The sequence below is a fragment of the Sitophilus oryzae genome, unplaced genomic scaffold (assembly GCF_002938485.1).
Source record: "Sitophilus oryzae breed Bouriz unplaced genomic scaffold, Soryzae_2.0 scaffold_1297_pilon_pilon, whole genome shotgun sequence".
Classification (NCBI taxonomy): domain Eukaryota; kingdom Metazoa; phylum Arthropoda; class Insecta; order Coleoptera; family Curculionidae; genus Sitophilus; species Sitophilus oryzae.
This window is the reverse complement of record NW_022145945.1, coordinates 3,539,518-3,555,461: the sequence shown is the minus strand read 5'-3', so window position 1 is coordinate 3,555,461 and position 15,944 is coordinate 3,539,518. Positions and strand designations below refer to the sequence as shown.

Here is a 15,944-nt window from a genome sequence, read left to right as displayed (position 1 = left end):
GAGAATTTGAGCTTTTTTTTAATTTTAGTTAAAACATAATATCTTTATAATATGGCAACATAGGTAGTAGATTAAATTTACAAGAAAGAAAACTCAGAAATCATCCAGCGGTTCTCAAAATTTATGCTAAGAATAATCAAAATAACGGCAAACTTTTGAAGTAAAATATCACGATTATTTTGGAGTTATTTGAAAACGGTAAAGAGAATATATGTTTCTTTTATGGAGATCTACCAGCCCTGAAAATATTTGCACTTATTTAAGACTCACTCTGTATAACCTCTGTCTTTTAATATAAAAGGCCTACACACGGTGTTCTATTAAATATGTAGATAACTTGTTTATATATAGTACAATTTTTTGCCTAAATGCATTATAATATTGAATACAGCATACATTTAACTTAAATATATCTCGATATAGCATGTTTCATTTAATCAATTCTTAGGAATTCTCGTTTGCAAAGAAAATTTTTGGTACTGCCATTGCAATGAATTTTTAAATTCCTTTCGTGCGAGCTTGGATATTGAACCTTCTGTTTCAATTTACATAAATGATATTGACCAACAATTTACTTATTAAATATTTCATATGTAATTTTTTAAACAACATGTATAATAGTTATAAAAATAATTTAGAATGTAGATATTATGTTTTTAATTAAACTTTTACAATTAGAAATATATCAAATACAAAATAATTTAGTTACATTAATATAATTAAAATATGTCATTTACAGCATGATAAAAACTAAAATAGTTCAATTTATTAGTTTTGTTGAAAGGCGCATATTTTTTTAATAAAAATACCAACGGAGTATCAATACACTTGTCTGACTTCACTTTCTGTTGTTCGGTGGAATTTTAATTTGAATTTTTGGAATATTTAATATAATTAATTAGTGTTCAAAGTAAATTTGAAATCAATTTGTTTTAAGCTTTTCATTATATTTTCTTGCTAAAATGGCGAAGGAATTGGCAGTTACCATATTTGACTACAATTTAATCTATGTATTAATATCGTTATTATTTTGGTTTAACATACAGTTTAGGTGATTTAATAAGTCGTTTTGTGAAACCTTAAAACTTAATAATTATTCATATGTATACAATATGTCCAAAAAAAAAAACCGTTTTAGCGATGGCAATGAAATGAACATCGCTGTCATTTTATATGTAAAATTATACAGGGTTGTTCACCACATACGACACGGAATATTGTAGCTAAACGATTAGATTTTTACAAATTTTAAGTTTTGGGTTCGTTGAAGGACTATTAGAGCTACAATTTAAAAATATTTTTACTAGATACAGAGTATCCCAAATAAGTAAAAAAATATTATAGTTGTATTTTTTTTAAATAGAAGACCCTATATATTCTTTTATTTTTGGATTCTACGATTGAAATAAAGGTAAATTTGATTAAGGTTTATCACACTTAAACCTTACCGTTTTTGAAATATTTTCAATTTTATGAAATTGCAGTAAAAATTTTAAGGCTTCATTTCTCCAAGGGTATCAAAGTTTTTAATACTAAATATTTACTGAAGATTATTTATTGATCAGATATTGTGTTGCAATCATAAAAATTTTACTACCTTATACAGAGTGTCCAAAAATGTATATGAAATAATTCTAGCTTTAAGCGGCAATAACTTGTTTAATTTAAATGGAACACCCTATATATTTTACGTCAATCAGATGCACAATGTAATTGTCTATACAATTTTATTATACCATTTTTTACCCATCTCTCCAAGTTTTCGTAAAAAATGCATTTTCTTATAATTTAGACCTCATTTACCCATGGAATATTGACATTTCAGATTTTTTATAGCACCATAATATGTACAAAATGTACAGGTGGTAAATATTGCAAGCCCATTGGCATACAAAAAAAACTATTTAAATCTTTGTAAAAGAGTATACCAAATAAATACCACCATTATTACCTACCAAAAACACCAAAAATTAGTTAATTACATACTTTTAAATTGTTTTAATTAATAAATTATTCTAAAGAAATGTGGATTTGGCTCAGAAATCAATATAATAATAAGTTATGAAAATGAACGTTTCAGTTTTTATAAATAAGCATCCGTCAAAAAATGAAACAAAATTTATAAGGTCTTACTTTTTAACACACTGTCTAATACACACACAAAATTCAGTTTTTTAGTATTTGGAGCAATTATTATTAATCAACGTAAACAGTCAATTAATGTAGTTTGAATACTGGGATCATATTAATTGGTCCTCAACAAAAAAATATTTAAACTGTTTTTTATTTATTTTTTAATTAAATAAGCGAACTATATTGACAATATTAGTATTTGCACCCTTTGAAAAATTTTTACATCTTTAAAAATTTTTACATCTTTAAAAATTTGTTACATTTTTAAAAATTTGTTACATCTCATAAAAAATAAGCTAAAATGTCAATATTCCATGGGTATAGTGATAAATAATGACTAAATTATAAGAAAATGCATTTTCTACGAAAACTTGAAGAGATGGGTAAAAAACGGAATAATACAATTTGATAGACAATTACATTGTGCATCTCATTTATGAAAAATATATAGGGTGTTTCATTTAAATTAAACAAGTTATTGCCGTTTAAAGCTAGTAATTATTTAATATAAATTTTTGGACACTCTGTATAAGGTAGTAAAATTTTTATTATGGCAACACAATATCTGCTCAATAAATAATCTTCAGTAAATATTTAGTATTAAAAACTTTCATACCCTTGGAGAAATGAAACCTTAAAATTTTAACTGCAATTTCATAAAATTGAAAATATTTCAAAAACGGTAAGGTTTAAGTGTGATAAACCTTAATCAAATTTACCTTTATTTCAATCATAGAATCCAAAAATAGAATAATATACAGGGTGTACCATTTAAAAAAACTATAATATTTTTTACTTATTTGGGATACTCTGTATCTTGTAAAAATATTTTTAAATTGTAGCTCTAATAGTCCTTCAACGAACCCAAAACTTACAATTTGTAAAAATCTAATCGTTTAGCTACAATACTCCGTGTCGTATGTGGTGAACAACCCTGTATAGGAAATGTAGTGATGTTCATTTCCAAGCCAACTAGACGCCGGTTTGTTTTTCGATCATACGGTAACATCCAGGTAAAACCAGCGGTGATAAATAAAAAAAAACCTGTTGTGATTTGAGCGATGAAAAATTTTGAACATTCGTGGATTGTATTTTGTCCAATTTTTACATTTTAATATATTTATTAATATATGAAAATTTACGTTCAAGACTTGAAAAAGATATATGCCTGTGAAAAGAAATAAAATTTTAACCAAGAGCCAGCAACATCTTTTAAAAACCCCAATAACTTTAAGCCAAGAAAAAACAGAAAAATATACCATATACCATATGAAAGATATCAAACTAAAGTTTTTAAATCACAAATTGATGTATTTCTTTAAAAATTACCTTTCAAATATTGACGTAGTTTTATATACTTGATACAAGGACTAATCGAAAAGTATATAATTACAATGATTGGTTTTAAAATGACGTAAAATGAGTGCGTATAAGATAGAGCTAGTCTGCGAAATTTTGATCAAGTATTATTATTAACAATTGTTGCGAAATAGAATGTATAATTCCTAGAATGTATTTGATAAATTTATTTATTAATTGACATTTGCATTAAGGCTTTCAATAATTTAGTTAAAAAAAATTATATCAGATTGATAATATAAAAAATGTCTATACCTATGTGGCGGATTCATCTCTCCAAAAAAATCCTTTATGGGTATTTCGCCACTGCACTGCAAGAAAATCTACAAAATAAAATAGTTATTTTAATCACAATAATCAGGTAGTAATAGTTAATTTCGAAGTTTAACTTGATATAATGTCATTTTAACAGAACGTCGACTGTTTCTTGTAGACGTATCTGTTTTAAAAAAGTAAAGTGTTCTCGAATAGTTGAATTTAAATATTTTAAATAGTTTTTCTCTTTATTCTTTGTATTTTTTTAAGTATAGATAATTTTTCCGAAACGTTAAGCATTTTTTTCTTTGTTAGGTAAATTTGTATAACTGTAAACATAACTTCTGACAAGCAGTGTCCGTTTAGGTTTAACGCAGAAGTGTTTACAAAAAATAACTATTTTATTTTGTAGATTTTCTTGCAGTGCAGTGGCGAAATACCCATAAAGGATTTTTTGGATTGATAATGTATGTTGTAAATGTATGTGTGTTTGAGGCTATAAAAATACTGTATCTTTTAATAAAGTCATTCAATATTCTGCAATATAAAAAAGCTGCGTCAAGTTGGTCTGGAAATGACGATCAATAACATTCACCATATCATCTAACATGACAGGGAATAGCCAAATGCTACAACCGAGAGCAAATCAGCTCCAAATAACGTTTTCATTTATATACACATCCCCTTCAATTGTAGAATGTTGAAAATGTAGTCTTATACCTTTTTTAACACTCTGAATTAAGTTTAATAGATTGGTTGTTGGTAAAAATTGTAAAAGCGGCAACACCCTAAAAGACTATCACCGTCAATTATTATAATATGAAAGTAAGTGGATCGTTGTTACGTAACCATTTCGTTTTGCAGAAAAAGTAGTTCTTTTGCCATGTTTCGTGCCTTTGAATGATTTGAATGGACACTTCTTTCGATGACTGAGTTCAGGTATTTTTCTGGTGCACCGATAGTTTTTGCATTGCAGAATAATTTAAGTTTGTGTCAATAAACGGTATTTGATGTCAAAGAAATTCAGACCTTTTAGAAGTGAGTAAAAGTCATAAATAGACACGTATAAAAGATAGACTAACCTGATTACGCATTAATTTATTTTGACTCAATATACAGTCTGATTTGACTACCAACTTACATTTGATTATAAAATAGTGTTAAATGTTTAGTTTAAATAATAGTATATATATTATTAAATCAGAGCGAAGGTGGAGAAGCAAATGATGACCTAACTGAAAATCACATGGATTTGTTGGTGTCTACATAAAATGATCATCTACATACATGCTATTCTACAGTTGGGTGGTTGGAACCGTTGGTGCTCCAACAGCAAAATAAAACCTAAATCTTTTTTTTAACTAAAATGTTTTTTGAATATCCTTAGTTCTGTTGTTACTAATATTTATTAAAACCAAGCCTGTATCGTTATTTTTTAACGTTTTTTAAATTTTAAAATAGAGTTCTAATCAGTGTTGGTATTACGACAATAATCACAAAAGCCACCTCGTGAAATTAAAAAATACCATCATAAAGTAATAATAGTTGAAAAATTTTAAATTGTTGGTGGCAAGTTCATTTCGCTCTTAAAAATTAACCAAGACACGAGTCAAAAAATAAAATGCTCGGGAGACTGGGAATGGTTCTGATCGAAAAATGATGTTTTAGGTAAAGTTACCTACGAAATTATTGCACAGGGTATTTTAAAGTTAGGATAAAAAAGAACCATTCAATTAATCCTGTATAATAAGCCAAATACTAAAGTTTATAAAAAACTGAATTTATGAATTAAAGTTGATAGATTTATATACCATTTGCTAAAAAAAAATATGAAAATATGGCTAAGCTTGATTTTCATGCATTCGTTATACGTTGATACGATGGTCCGACGGTGCTCTGATTGGTTATAGCGTTTTCGCGCCACTTTTCATCCGTAAATATTTTACTTCACCCCGTCAACGGATCCGTTCATACCTTTGAATAAGAAGACTAAGGAAGGAGCATATCAAAAATCTTAGGTACACCGCGATGGTCCTCAAATATGGCCGACTTAAATTCCGGTTTATCAGTGCCGTTCTAATTTTATTTAAAAAATGTAAAACTATGATGTAGGGTAGACGTGGGGTAGACTCAATAATTTGTTATTTTATTTTACGTTGTGAATAAATGTTGGTAGTTATTAAAATTGTTATAAAAATATATAATTCTAATAAAAATAGATAAGTTATAATAAGTATTTATTAACACAAACATCCGATACGCTACTGAAGCAGGTAAGTCAAATTAACGTATCAAAATTCTTTGACATCTGATCTTTGACAAGTAGTAAATAAAAGCTAAAATGCAAGAGAAATATATAATTTAGTTAATTTAAGTGAATTTCATAAATGATCGGTTTACTACACGTATGTATATTATATAGTCACTTACTAGCGAAAAGTTGTTCCATTATTTCACTCAATTTTTGCCGAGATCTACCGCACGCTACACAACCAACTATTTTAGAGAATTTTTCGATAAATTGCGATAGTGTCACTGTTAATTTAAGTTCTGCCACAATTTCCATCTAGATTTACTACCTTTATACAACTATCAGTAGTAGAATAAATAATAAATAACATAAAATAAGCTCCGTAAAGACTGATAAATCCACAAAATTTCAAATCAAATTCAAATGTGTCAAATGAATCGTCAAACAGAACTGTCAAGGATCCCCACCCTAGAGTGCTTTTTCCGCCCACCATGCATGAATACATGGAGAGTATTATGCTCTTTCCTTAGTCTTCTTATTCAAAGGTTCATACGATAACGGACGTTTTGACACTTTTTTGACAAATTTAATTTAACGTTAATAAAAATATAAGTAAAATAGCAAAATCGTTATGGAAACGAAAATATAAAATAACACCGATATATCCGATAAACGGAGGCATGAAAATGCAAAAAATTTAAAAACTGCGTTGTTTTCTAACAAATCAAAGTCTTTGAATTCTACCAATAAAATTAATATCGTATCAACGTATCGTCGGACAACGGATGCATGAAAATGTAGCTTTATAGTAAAAAATATAATACTTTAAACTTGACGAAAAAATTCTCAGTTGCGTTTTTTTGCATCTGAGTGTAGTTTTACATTTTGGCTGGCTACATAAAAACCTTATCATCGTTACATGGCTAATTTTTTGTGTGAAGAATCCTTTTGTGTAGTCATTATGAAATAGTCATGTCTACCAGCACGATCCCGGGGCTTAAAGCGGGGGCGGCCATTTGAAACGATGATAAGATTTTTTATGTAACCAGCTCTTAGACTATCATACAAACAAAGTGTCATACGAATTCGCATTTAATATAACACCCGCCCAATGAAAAAAATAACGTTATATTTCACGGTGGTACGGTGAGCAGTGCAAAGATGCACAGAATTAAGCGCTATTACAATCACTCAAAGTACCGGAAGACGCTGGTTCATTCCTTTCTGTTCTTGTTCCATAAATTAATTGGATTAGCTTCCTGACTTGAGCTGGCGATCGAAACATGGCTCATTTGATAACAAATTACTACAATCTATCGTTTTTTCCAATATTCTTTATTGTTTGTCTCTTCTAAAGAGAGAAAGAATGTGGAGGGTGAATTATATAAGGTATTTAGAGATGGGTTTCTATGTACAGTGTACGGTTGGTAATACGTCGTGAAACAATGAAGGTCTTTGTAAGTGTCAGAAAATTGAGTTATACAGGGTGGTCCAAACTGTATTCCGGAAACTATGGTAACATATTCTGCAGATAAAAATAAGTAAAAAAGTTCGTATAAATGTATGTCCTAAAATGCTTAGTTTCGGAAATACAGGGTGTAGAAATTTCATTTTTATTTCGATTTTTTCCAAATAATTTCTGAAGCCACGTCAATGTGTGGATGAAAATTGGTGTCAGGGAGTTTTTTGACATTAGAAATTTGATTTTGATGTCAGTACGACTCCTATTTGTGGGGGTACATGTGTTTTAACTGTTTTGAAGAATAGTAACTGTTCGTTCGTACCTGTAGAAAACTACTGAGTAAAAAAATATACATTTCCGTGACTTTTTACCTAAAAAGTGCCTCTTGGTAAAAATCGCTACGAGCAATGGTCAATACATGTCATTAATGACAAAAAATAAACACGTTTAGTAGATAATTATTTGACTGAAATAATAAATTCAGGAAATTTTGATTTTTTTTAAATTACTCATAAATTTTTCTGCGAAGAAATGATGATAAAACAGTTTCTGATGAACTTTTGACACAAAAACATTTCAAATTTATGATTTCAGTCTAATAACTATTTAGTCAACATGTTTAATTTATGTCAATGATGACAGGTATTGATAATTTCGATTCCAAATATCTCGAGAACCATTACTCATATCGATTGTTCTCAAGGGACCTTTTTTACGTAAAAAACGTAGTAAATGTATATTTTTTTACTCAGTAGTTTTATACGGGTACGGACTAAAAGATATTACTCTTCAAACCAGTTAAAAATATGTAGGTAGCGCCCTCTACAAGTAGGAGCCATATTAACATCAAAATCAAATTTCTCATGTCAAAAAACTCCCAGACACTAATTAGTTATGGTAGTGAAGTATGGCCTTTGAAAGAAAGAGTGCTCGAAGCTACAGAAATGGACTTTTGGAGGCGCGCGGCCTGGAAATCGAGACTGGATAGAGTAAGAAATGAAAGAATCTGGGCGTTAAACACAGAATATCAGAAGATATCAAAATTAATCAACTCAGGTGGTACGGGCATGTACAAATAATGGAAGAGAGCAGAATCCCAAAGAAAATACTCAATTGGACACCGCTAGGCAAACGAAAGAGAGGGAGACCTAGACGGAGTTGGAGAGAAGGAATAGACGGGGACATCAGAACAAGAGGAATAGACGAAAACCTCTGGACAGACAGAGACCAATGGAGACTGGAAATTAGAAGACGGCGAAAAACGTTATGAACTGATTTGTATATATACACTAATTTTCACCCAAATATTTACTTTACTTCATAAATTACTTGGAAAAATCGAAATAAAAATGAAACTTCTACACTCTGTATCTCCGAAACTAAGCAATTTAGGACATATATTTATACGAACTTTACAAATACAGTTTGGACCACCCTGTATACAGGCTCCGAAAAAGCTCTATATTAGATTTCCTCTTTGAGATTTTCACTTCAATGTGTTTTTTTTAAATATGCGGGCAATGGTAGCTCACATTTTATAAATATTTTTGTCGATAAACATATTTTAAATTTTTAGCATATTAAAAATTTCTTATATTTTCAAATACCAAATTAATTATACGAATTTAATATTTAAAAATATTAGTATAATAGTGTTCTTTTCAAAACTAAAAGTAGAATGTAGAACATTTAGGAGAGGGAGAGAGGTTAATCAAAGCGACCTTGCATATCTATTGTGTGTTCCCCTTTCTTGAGTTATAACGAGTTATAACTCATCATACAGTTTCAGGGCTTTGATAAAAGCCAGTATCTGAGACGGTTCCACAGAGGCCAGCCTCTCCATTTTCGACATCAGCCGTACTAAAGTTAATAGCACGAACGGTTGTCGTCTCGGCGCACTCAATGATAAAGTGTTCTGGTATTTCTCCATTTTCCCCACAGAATCTGCATTCAGCTTCAATCTCTTTAGGTGTCCGTTGAGGTTACAGTATCCTGTTAGAAACCCCGTGGTAATCCGAAGATTGTTTTTACTTAAATCAAGGAAAATCTTTGATTTTTCTCGGTCGTAAGTTCTGAGGAACTTTTTCGAGTGACTTAGACAGTTGAAGGATTCCCATTCCAGGTTACGTATGGAGCCTTCGAGATTCTTCAGTTCCGCTTTAAGTTGGTTTTCGCTTGGAAAGCAGAACGGTTCCAGTCCAGTTATAGTCTATCCAACGACAAGATCCTTGACAGTGATAGATGTGTCTGTCATTTTAATTTCAAATTAGTTTATTTTATTTTACAAAGAAATAAGTTGGTACAATTGGAACGCATAGCAGGAAATTGATATATTTAAAATTTGACTGACAAACTTCAAAATATTGTGAAAAAAAATGTATAAAACTGAAAAAATCTAATCGAGTTGGTAGGTATGTGTTAATACAAAACAAACAAGAACAAGGCACCACATACCAAAAAAATATAAAAAATAACTATTTCTTACTTTCAAGCTTCATGAAACTTCCCGCATTTATGATTATATTTATCAATATAACTTATAATATGTACAAATACAAATTTGTAATATTCCGCAGGAACAAATAAAACAACATAAATAAAACAAACTATTTTATTAATAATAACACTTACCAAATTTTATACCTTAAAGGTTGATTAATTAACTTTAATCTTAATTTTTTCAAACCAGTACCTTTTGACATTATTTTTCTGCAGTACTAAAATCCATTATTTACCTATCGTGTGATGTCGATATTTTACAGCTACTCCAGTTTTTAGTATGTGTTTAGTATGGTCCTTCTACCATATACGAGATGCACTTATCTACGACGAGATGGTATACGAACTTTATTGATGGTAATTTTATTGGTGTATAAGACTTGGGCAGCGAGTATTAACCATAAACTGTGCTCTGGGTCTACAGTTAATTTTCACTCGATTTTTCCTCCACTTGACTTCAAAAGACACAAAACACACGTAGTAACACAAATCAAAATGCATCATCTTCCAAAACGCAGGGTATTTGACAAAAGTTGACACAAAATTATAACCTCTAATTTGGCAAGACTTTGACGCTTGTCAAAAATCTAAAGGCGAGTTCATACGCATCGGCGTCCGTTTGTCGTTCATCGTTCCGTCAAACCAATAAAATTGAAATACGATCTGTCATTTTTGAAATAAACCAATAAAACTGGTTAAAAACAACAAGAGACGACGTATGACGGATTTATATTTAAACCCATCCATAGTTAACTTATTAGTTAGATAATTAGAAACTTTTTTTAGTAAAATAAATAGATTGGTATGGGAAGTCATCTGCTTTTTTTCTGTCATCGTCTGTCGAAATCTTACCTGAGAAAAAAAAACAGAGTTTTTTTATAGTGGAGTGTCCGCTACTTTTCTAGATAGATCGTTTGTTGTTGTTTTTCATTGCCTTCTATCCCTTGGTGAGCGGGTACCTAAAGTAGGAGGACTTTATTTTCTTTGCCTAATTTGTTCAGCTTCTCTAGGCATTCCTTGACCAACTTCGAAATGATGGTTACTGAGTTGATCGTTTTTAGTTCTGTTTGACTATCGGATAAAAAACTAGAAGTACTAAAATATAATTTAATACAGGATGAGCAAACAAAACAAAAAGTTCCTGTGAACATATGCCCCAAAATGCTTACCGAAGAAGATTTTCAATGTTAACTAACCCCCCCTCCCCTTCGCTATGTTTAATTGAATATATTTCTTAATATACTTAATATTATATTTCAGATCTTAGTTTGCTTGCTGGGTGTAGCTGTCTGTCAAGAAGATGCTCATCAGAGATTGAGGCGAGGAATAAAGACCATTACTGTTCCAAAACCCTATCCGGTTTATGTACCGAAACCGTACCCTGTGGTCAAAACTATTCCAGTTAAAGTAAGTATTTTCCTAAAGAATTAAAACATTTTTAATCCTAGGATATATTATAATATACTTTGTTGTGTTACTACAATAATCTTCAAAATAAACTAAAAAAATACATTTTGTATTTTATCTTTAGTTTTCTAGGTGATCGGTCCATTGTCAATTGATAAATGTGTCAAGCATCAATGTATTTACTGATGGATGATGTACAGGGTGGCTCGAATTCGACGCTCATCATTGGAATTTCGAAACCGTAAGAGATACAGGATCGGTTAAATAGAGGCAACGTTGCGCAATTTGATGCTCAATAAAATGCCGTATTGCATTTTGAAAAATTACGAATACTTCCGAATATATTCGAAAAAAAAATGGAATTTTCAATTTTATTTTCTATTGTTTCCTGGCTTTATTTGTTAAGATAACTTAAAATGAAAAATACATTTTCATGGCCACTTTTTCTGCTCTATCTGTGTGATTAAATATTGACTCTGACGTTTCGGCTTCTGGCGACCATCATCAACTTAATTTTTTTTTAAATACGGACCTGATTTTTTTTTCAATTTAGTTAAATCCTTTCATCGCTCTTAAAACACTATATATAGTAACTTTGATATTTGCCGACGTTTCGTACTGAAAATTCCATCACCAGAATATTTTATCCAAAAAAAAATACGGTATTTTATTGAGCATCAAATTGCGCAACTTTGCCTCCATTTAACCGTACCTGTATCTCTTACGGTTTCCAAAATCCCAATGATGAGCGTCGAATTCGAGCCACCCTGTACACATTGATCTGTTTTATGAGTGGTAACCATATTTTGGAAATTTCTATAGTTGGATCTCTTAAGATGTCATTATAGTTTTATATAAAAACAGTTTATTTAATATTTAATAAGTTTATACTTTTTGCAATCTTTACTTGTGGATAAACCGGGCTTCCAGTCAATTTATGTTGTGCTGCCCAGACACACATGGACTTAATACCTGACATTGATTCGCCTCTTTGCGTTTGCTTTTTATGCTCATTTTCGGAGGACGTTTTGTCTCTCCAAGGATTGTCTTTACAAGAGGAAAAACTTTTTCTATTATTGGCATTTTGAGAAAAATACATTTTTCATAAAAAATTTTGCTTGTTCTAAAATAGTTAATCTAGTTTATACTTTTCCATATTTCCATACCGTTTTAGAGAAAATTAAAAAAATACTCCTAAAAAGTCCTAAAAAATAAAAAATGCGATTCTATGGTAATATCAGTCCCATTTCATTCTTTGATAGTTTGTTACTGATAGAATTTTAATTAACCCCATATTTTTTGCTGTTTTAAAATGTTAATGAAACACAAAATTTATTTAGTTTGATGCTACGGAGAGCGTGCTAATTAGGTTTGGATAAGTCTTTAGTTATCGGAAAAATGTGATACTTTAAGGAGATAAAAAAAAATTGGCGCCGGGAGGCACGTATAGCCGCCCATACTAAAATATGTTAATAAAAAGTTGGTAGGCAGTTCTTTTAGTTTCAAAGTAATGGAATTTTTTCAATTTTTTTATCTCAAAAACTGCAACTTTGACTGATTTTGATGTTATTACAAATTTTGTTGCAAATATTATTCCTAACCTTAAATTGAAAACCGCGTTTCGCTAGCTACTTGTAATTTTGGAGTTACGATTTTTTTAAATTTTTAACCCCTTTCCATACCCCCTTACCACCCCCCACCCCCACCAAGAACTAATGGCCAGATTCTCGGGTACAACAGTATTTTTGTGCCAAATTTGGTTAAAATCGGTTTAGCGGTTTTTGAGTTATCGTGTTACAGACGGACAGACGGACAGACGGACAGACGGACAGACGGACAGACGGACAGACGGACAGACGGACAGACGGACAGACGGACAGACGGACAGACGGACAGACGGACAGACGGACAGATAGACAGACAGACATCATGAAAATATTTTGTATTTAGGTCATTTATGACCCAAATAACTCATTTTGAGTGAAATTAAAAAAACTTTTTTTTGCCGATCTTAATAGCCTCCATACCTATTGGTATTGTCGGCTAAAAATATGATGTTAATAAAAATTAATAAAAACCATCTATCAAAGAATGAAATCGAAATTATATTACCATAGAAACGCCTTTAAGAACTTTTTTAGAAGTTTTTTTTAAATTTCTCTTAAACAACTTTTTGAACAAGCAATATTTTTTATGAAGCATGCATTTTTAGTTTGCAACTAACTTGCGGGCATAATTTTTAAAGAAAATCTTAAATTAAATTGGGCAATTAGACATAAAAAATGAATAGTTATGATGTCACCTCGTTTTGACAAATTCACAAGGGCAACAAAGTAAATTTTCTCATGTAATTTTTAATTTAACTCAAAGCAGAAACTATCGCCCAAGCCAAGTTTACACCCAAGCCAATAAATAAATATAAAGTTGATGCGGATTTTGTTTTCCAAATATACTGTAATTCGCTAAAAACGGCCCCCTTTGTCTAATACTTTAACATAAATACATAACGAATTTTGTATTCCAGATTCCATACAAAGTCACCATATCCAAACCCTACCCCGTAGAAGTACTCAAACCGTATCCAGTCCCAGTGACGAAAACCGTGCAAGTTCCAGTCACCAGAACCGTCCAGGTACCTGTCAAGGTGCCGATCCACGTACCCGTTCCTGTGAAAGTACCCGTGGCGGTACCACAACCTTACCCTATCACCATCGAAAACCTGAAGGTCGTGAAGGAGTCGTACCCAGTTTACGTTGGAGGTGGCGGTGGTGGCCATTCGTCCTCCTACGTCATCGGAAGTGCCCACGGTGACATCAAAGTGGGAAGTGGACATGGTTGGTGGTAGTCTATATGCGTTAGGTTTGGATAAGTCTATTTGGTTAATTTGTTTGTTGATTAGTAGTAAGTGAAATCTTAAAATCTTGATTGGCGTAAATTCGTTTGAGATTGATGTTTTTAATAGTGTAATAACATACATTTTTATTGTGTATATTTGTAAATAAACGTTTAAAAACGAGATGTAATTTTTTATTTTGAATATAGCCCAACATTAATAAAAAAAAAGTTGCTGTAGTTTAAAAAAATTGGTCAAGTGCGAGTCGGACTCGCGCACGAAGGGTTCCGTACCATTCATTACCTATACAACATCAGACACTATATTATTATAAACTTTTTTTCCGATTTAGCTGAAATTTTGAATGCGCGTATAAGTAATTTAAAAAAAATGAAGAAACACATTACTAAAAATTGTATTAATCAATAATAAATATGTAAAAAGTAAAAATTAAAAAAAAAACGATTAAAAAAAGTCGCCGTGACTAGGATTCGAACCTGCCTTCCTACGGCTCCAACGTCATAGCAACGTAAAGTCCTAACGCTTTAACCACGTGGTCACCGAGGACTTGAAATATTCTATGTAAAATTCTTACTTAAAAGATAATGTTTAGTGAAAGTACTTTTTTATTTATAAACATTTATTTAATTCTGCTTTTAGTATTGGTTCTTATAGCGGCAACATAGATACATTATCTGTAAAATTTTCAACTGTCTAGCTATAACGGTTCATAAGATAGACCTTTGTGACAGACGGACGGATGGACGGACGGACAGCGAAGTCTTAGTAATAGGGCTCCCATTTTTACCCTTTGGGTACGGAACCCTAAAAATGAACAAATACCGTAAACTGGGGTATCTTTCTGACTGCAGCATAATTTTGGTACATTCCTCATATTTTCACACTCTTTAATGTATGATACAGCTGCAACATGTCAGTTTTAAAAAAAACTCTCAAGTCTTAAGTCTGATATCATTTCTAAAATCAAAATAATTTAAGTCTTAACTCAAATTCAACATTAAATTCAAATGATTTAAGTCTTAAGTCTTTGACTTAAGTCATTTTATTTCAAGTCAATTTTCAAGTAATTTTTGAAAATACTTAAATCAATAAAACGTTATTTAAATCGTTCTTATAACTTAAGTCTACATTTTTGACTTAAATTATGATGATCTGCAAGTTAATTTAGTAAAATTACTTAAATCAGTATAATTACCCTCAAGTCAAGATAAACAGAATTCAATTTAAGTACTTTAAATGTTAGTATTACCTGTGGTATTACTTTTGTCCACGACCACTTAATAATAAATCAATATTCTACTTCCTAGCTGAAGGAATATGGTGCCCATATTAGTAAGAGAGTGAAATATAATAGCTGATAACAGTGAATTCTGATAAATCACACTTTGCATTTACTTTACATTTGTTGCTATGCCCAACGTGACACTCACAACCAGGGGGGTGACAGTAAACCGGAAAATTGGAAACAGTTCTGGCGCGGTTCTACCCATGGTTCTACCCAGGCAGAAAGCAATGCCTTCTAGACTGTCTTAGACAAAAATCTGAATATTTCTATATGATTTCTGTCAATTTCTGTTACGGAACATTTTTATGCACGTCGACGTCCTCTTCTTTTGTCTTTTGTCTGTGTGTCAGCGTCAGCTCCCGAGGCCTCTTGCAAGATGCTGGCAAGGTCGGGCGCCATTTTAATTTTTGCTGTTTAGATTTGATTGGAAGTTTGTTTC

General features: G+C 31.0%; 1 protein-coding gene across 3 annotated transcripts in view; it reads left to right on the top strand.

Moving 5' to 3' along the window:
• The window catches only part of LOC115874585 (zinc finger protein 512B-like), a 41,740-nt gene extending 27,418 nt beyond the window's left edge, over positions 1-14,322 (top strand). For 2 of the 3 annotated variants that reach the window (XR_004048859.1, XR_004048858.1), the window contains exons 2-3: positions 11,220-11,366; positions 13,891-14,322. Coding sequence is in view for 1 of the 3 variants with exons in the window: in XM_030889779.1 (XP_030745639.1) it covers positions 7,444-7,455; positions 11,220-11,366; positions 13,891-14,211 (480 nt within the window). In the remaining 2 variants the exon portion in view is untranslated. Of the gene's footprint in view, positions 1-7,417; positions 7,456-11,219; positions 11,367-13,890 lie in introns of those variants that run through there. The other variant, XM_030889779.1, reaches the window with a different exon arrangement.
• Positions 14,323-15,944: the final 1,622 nt, after the last annotated feature.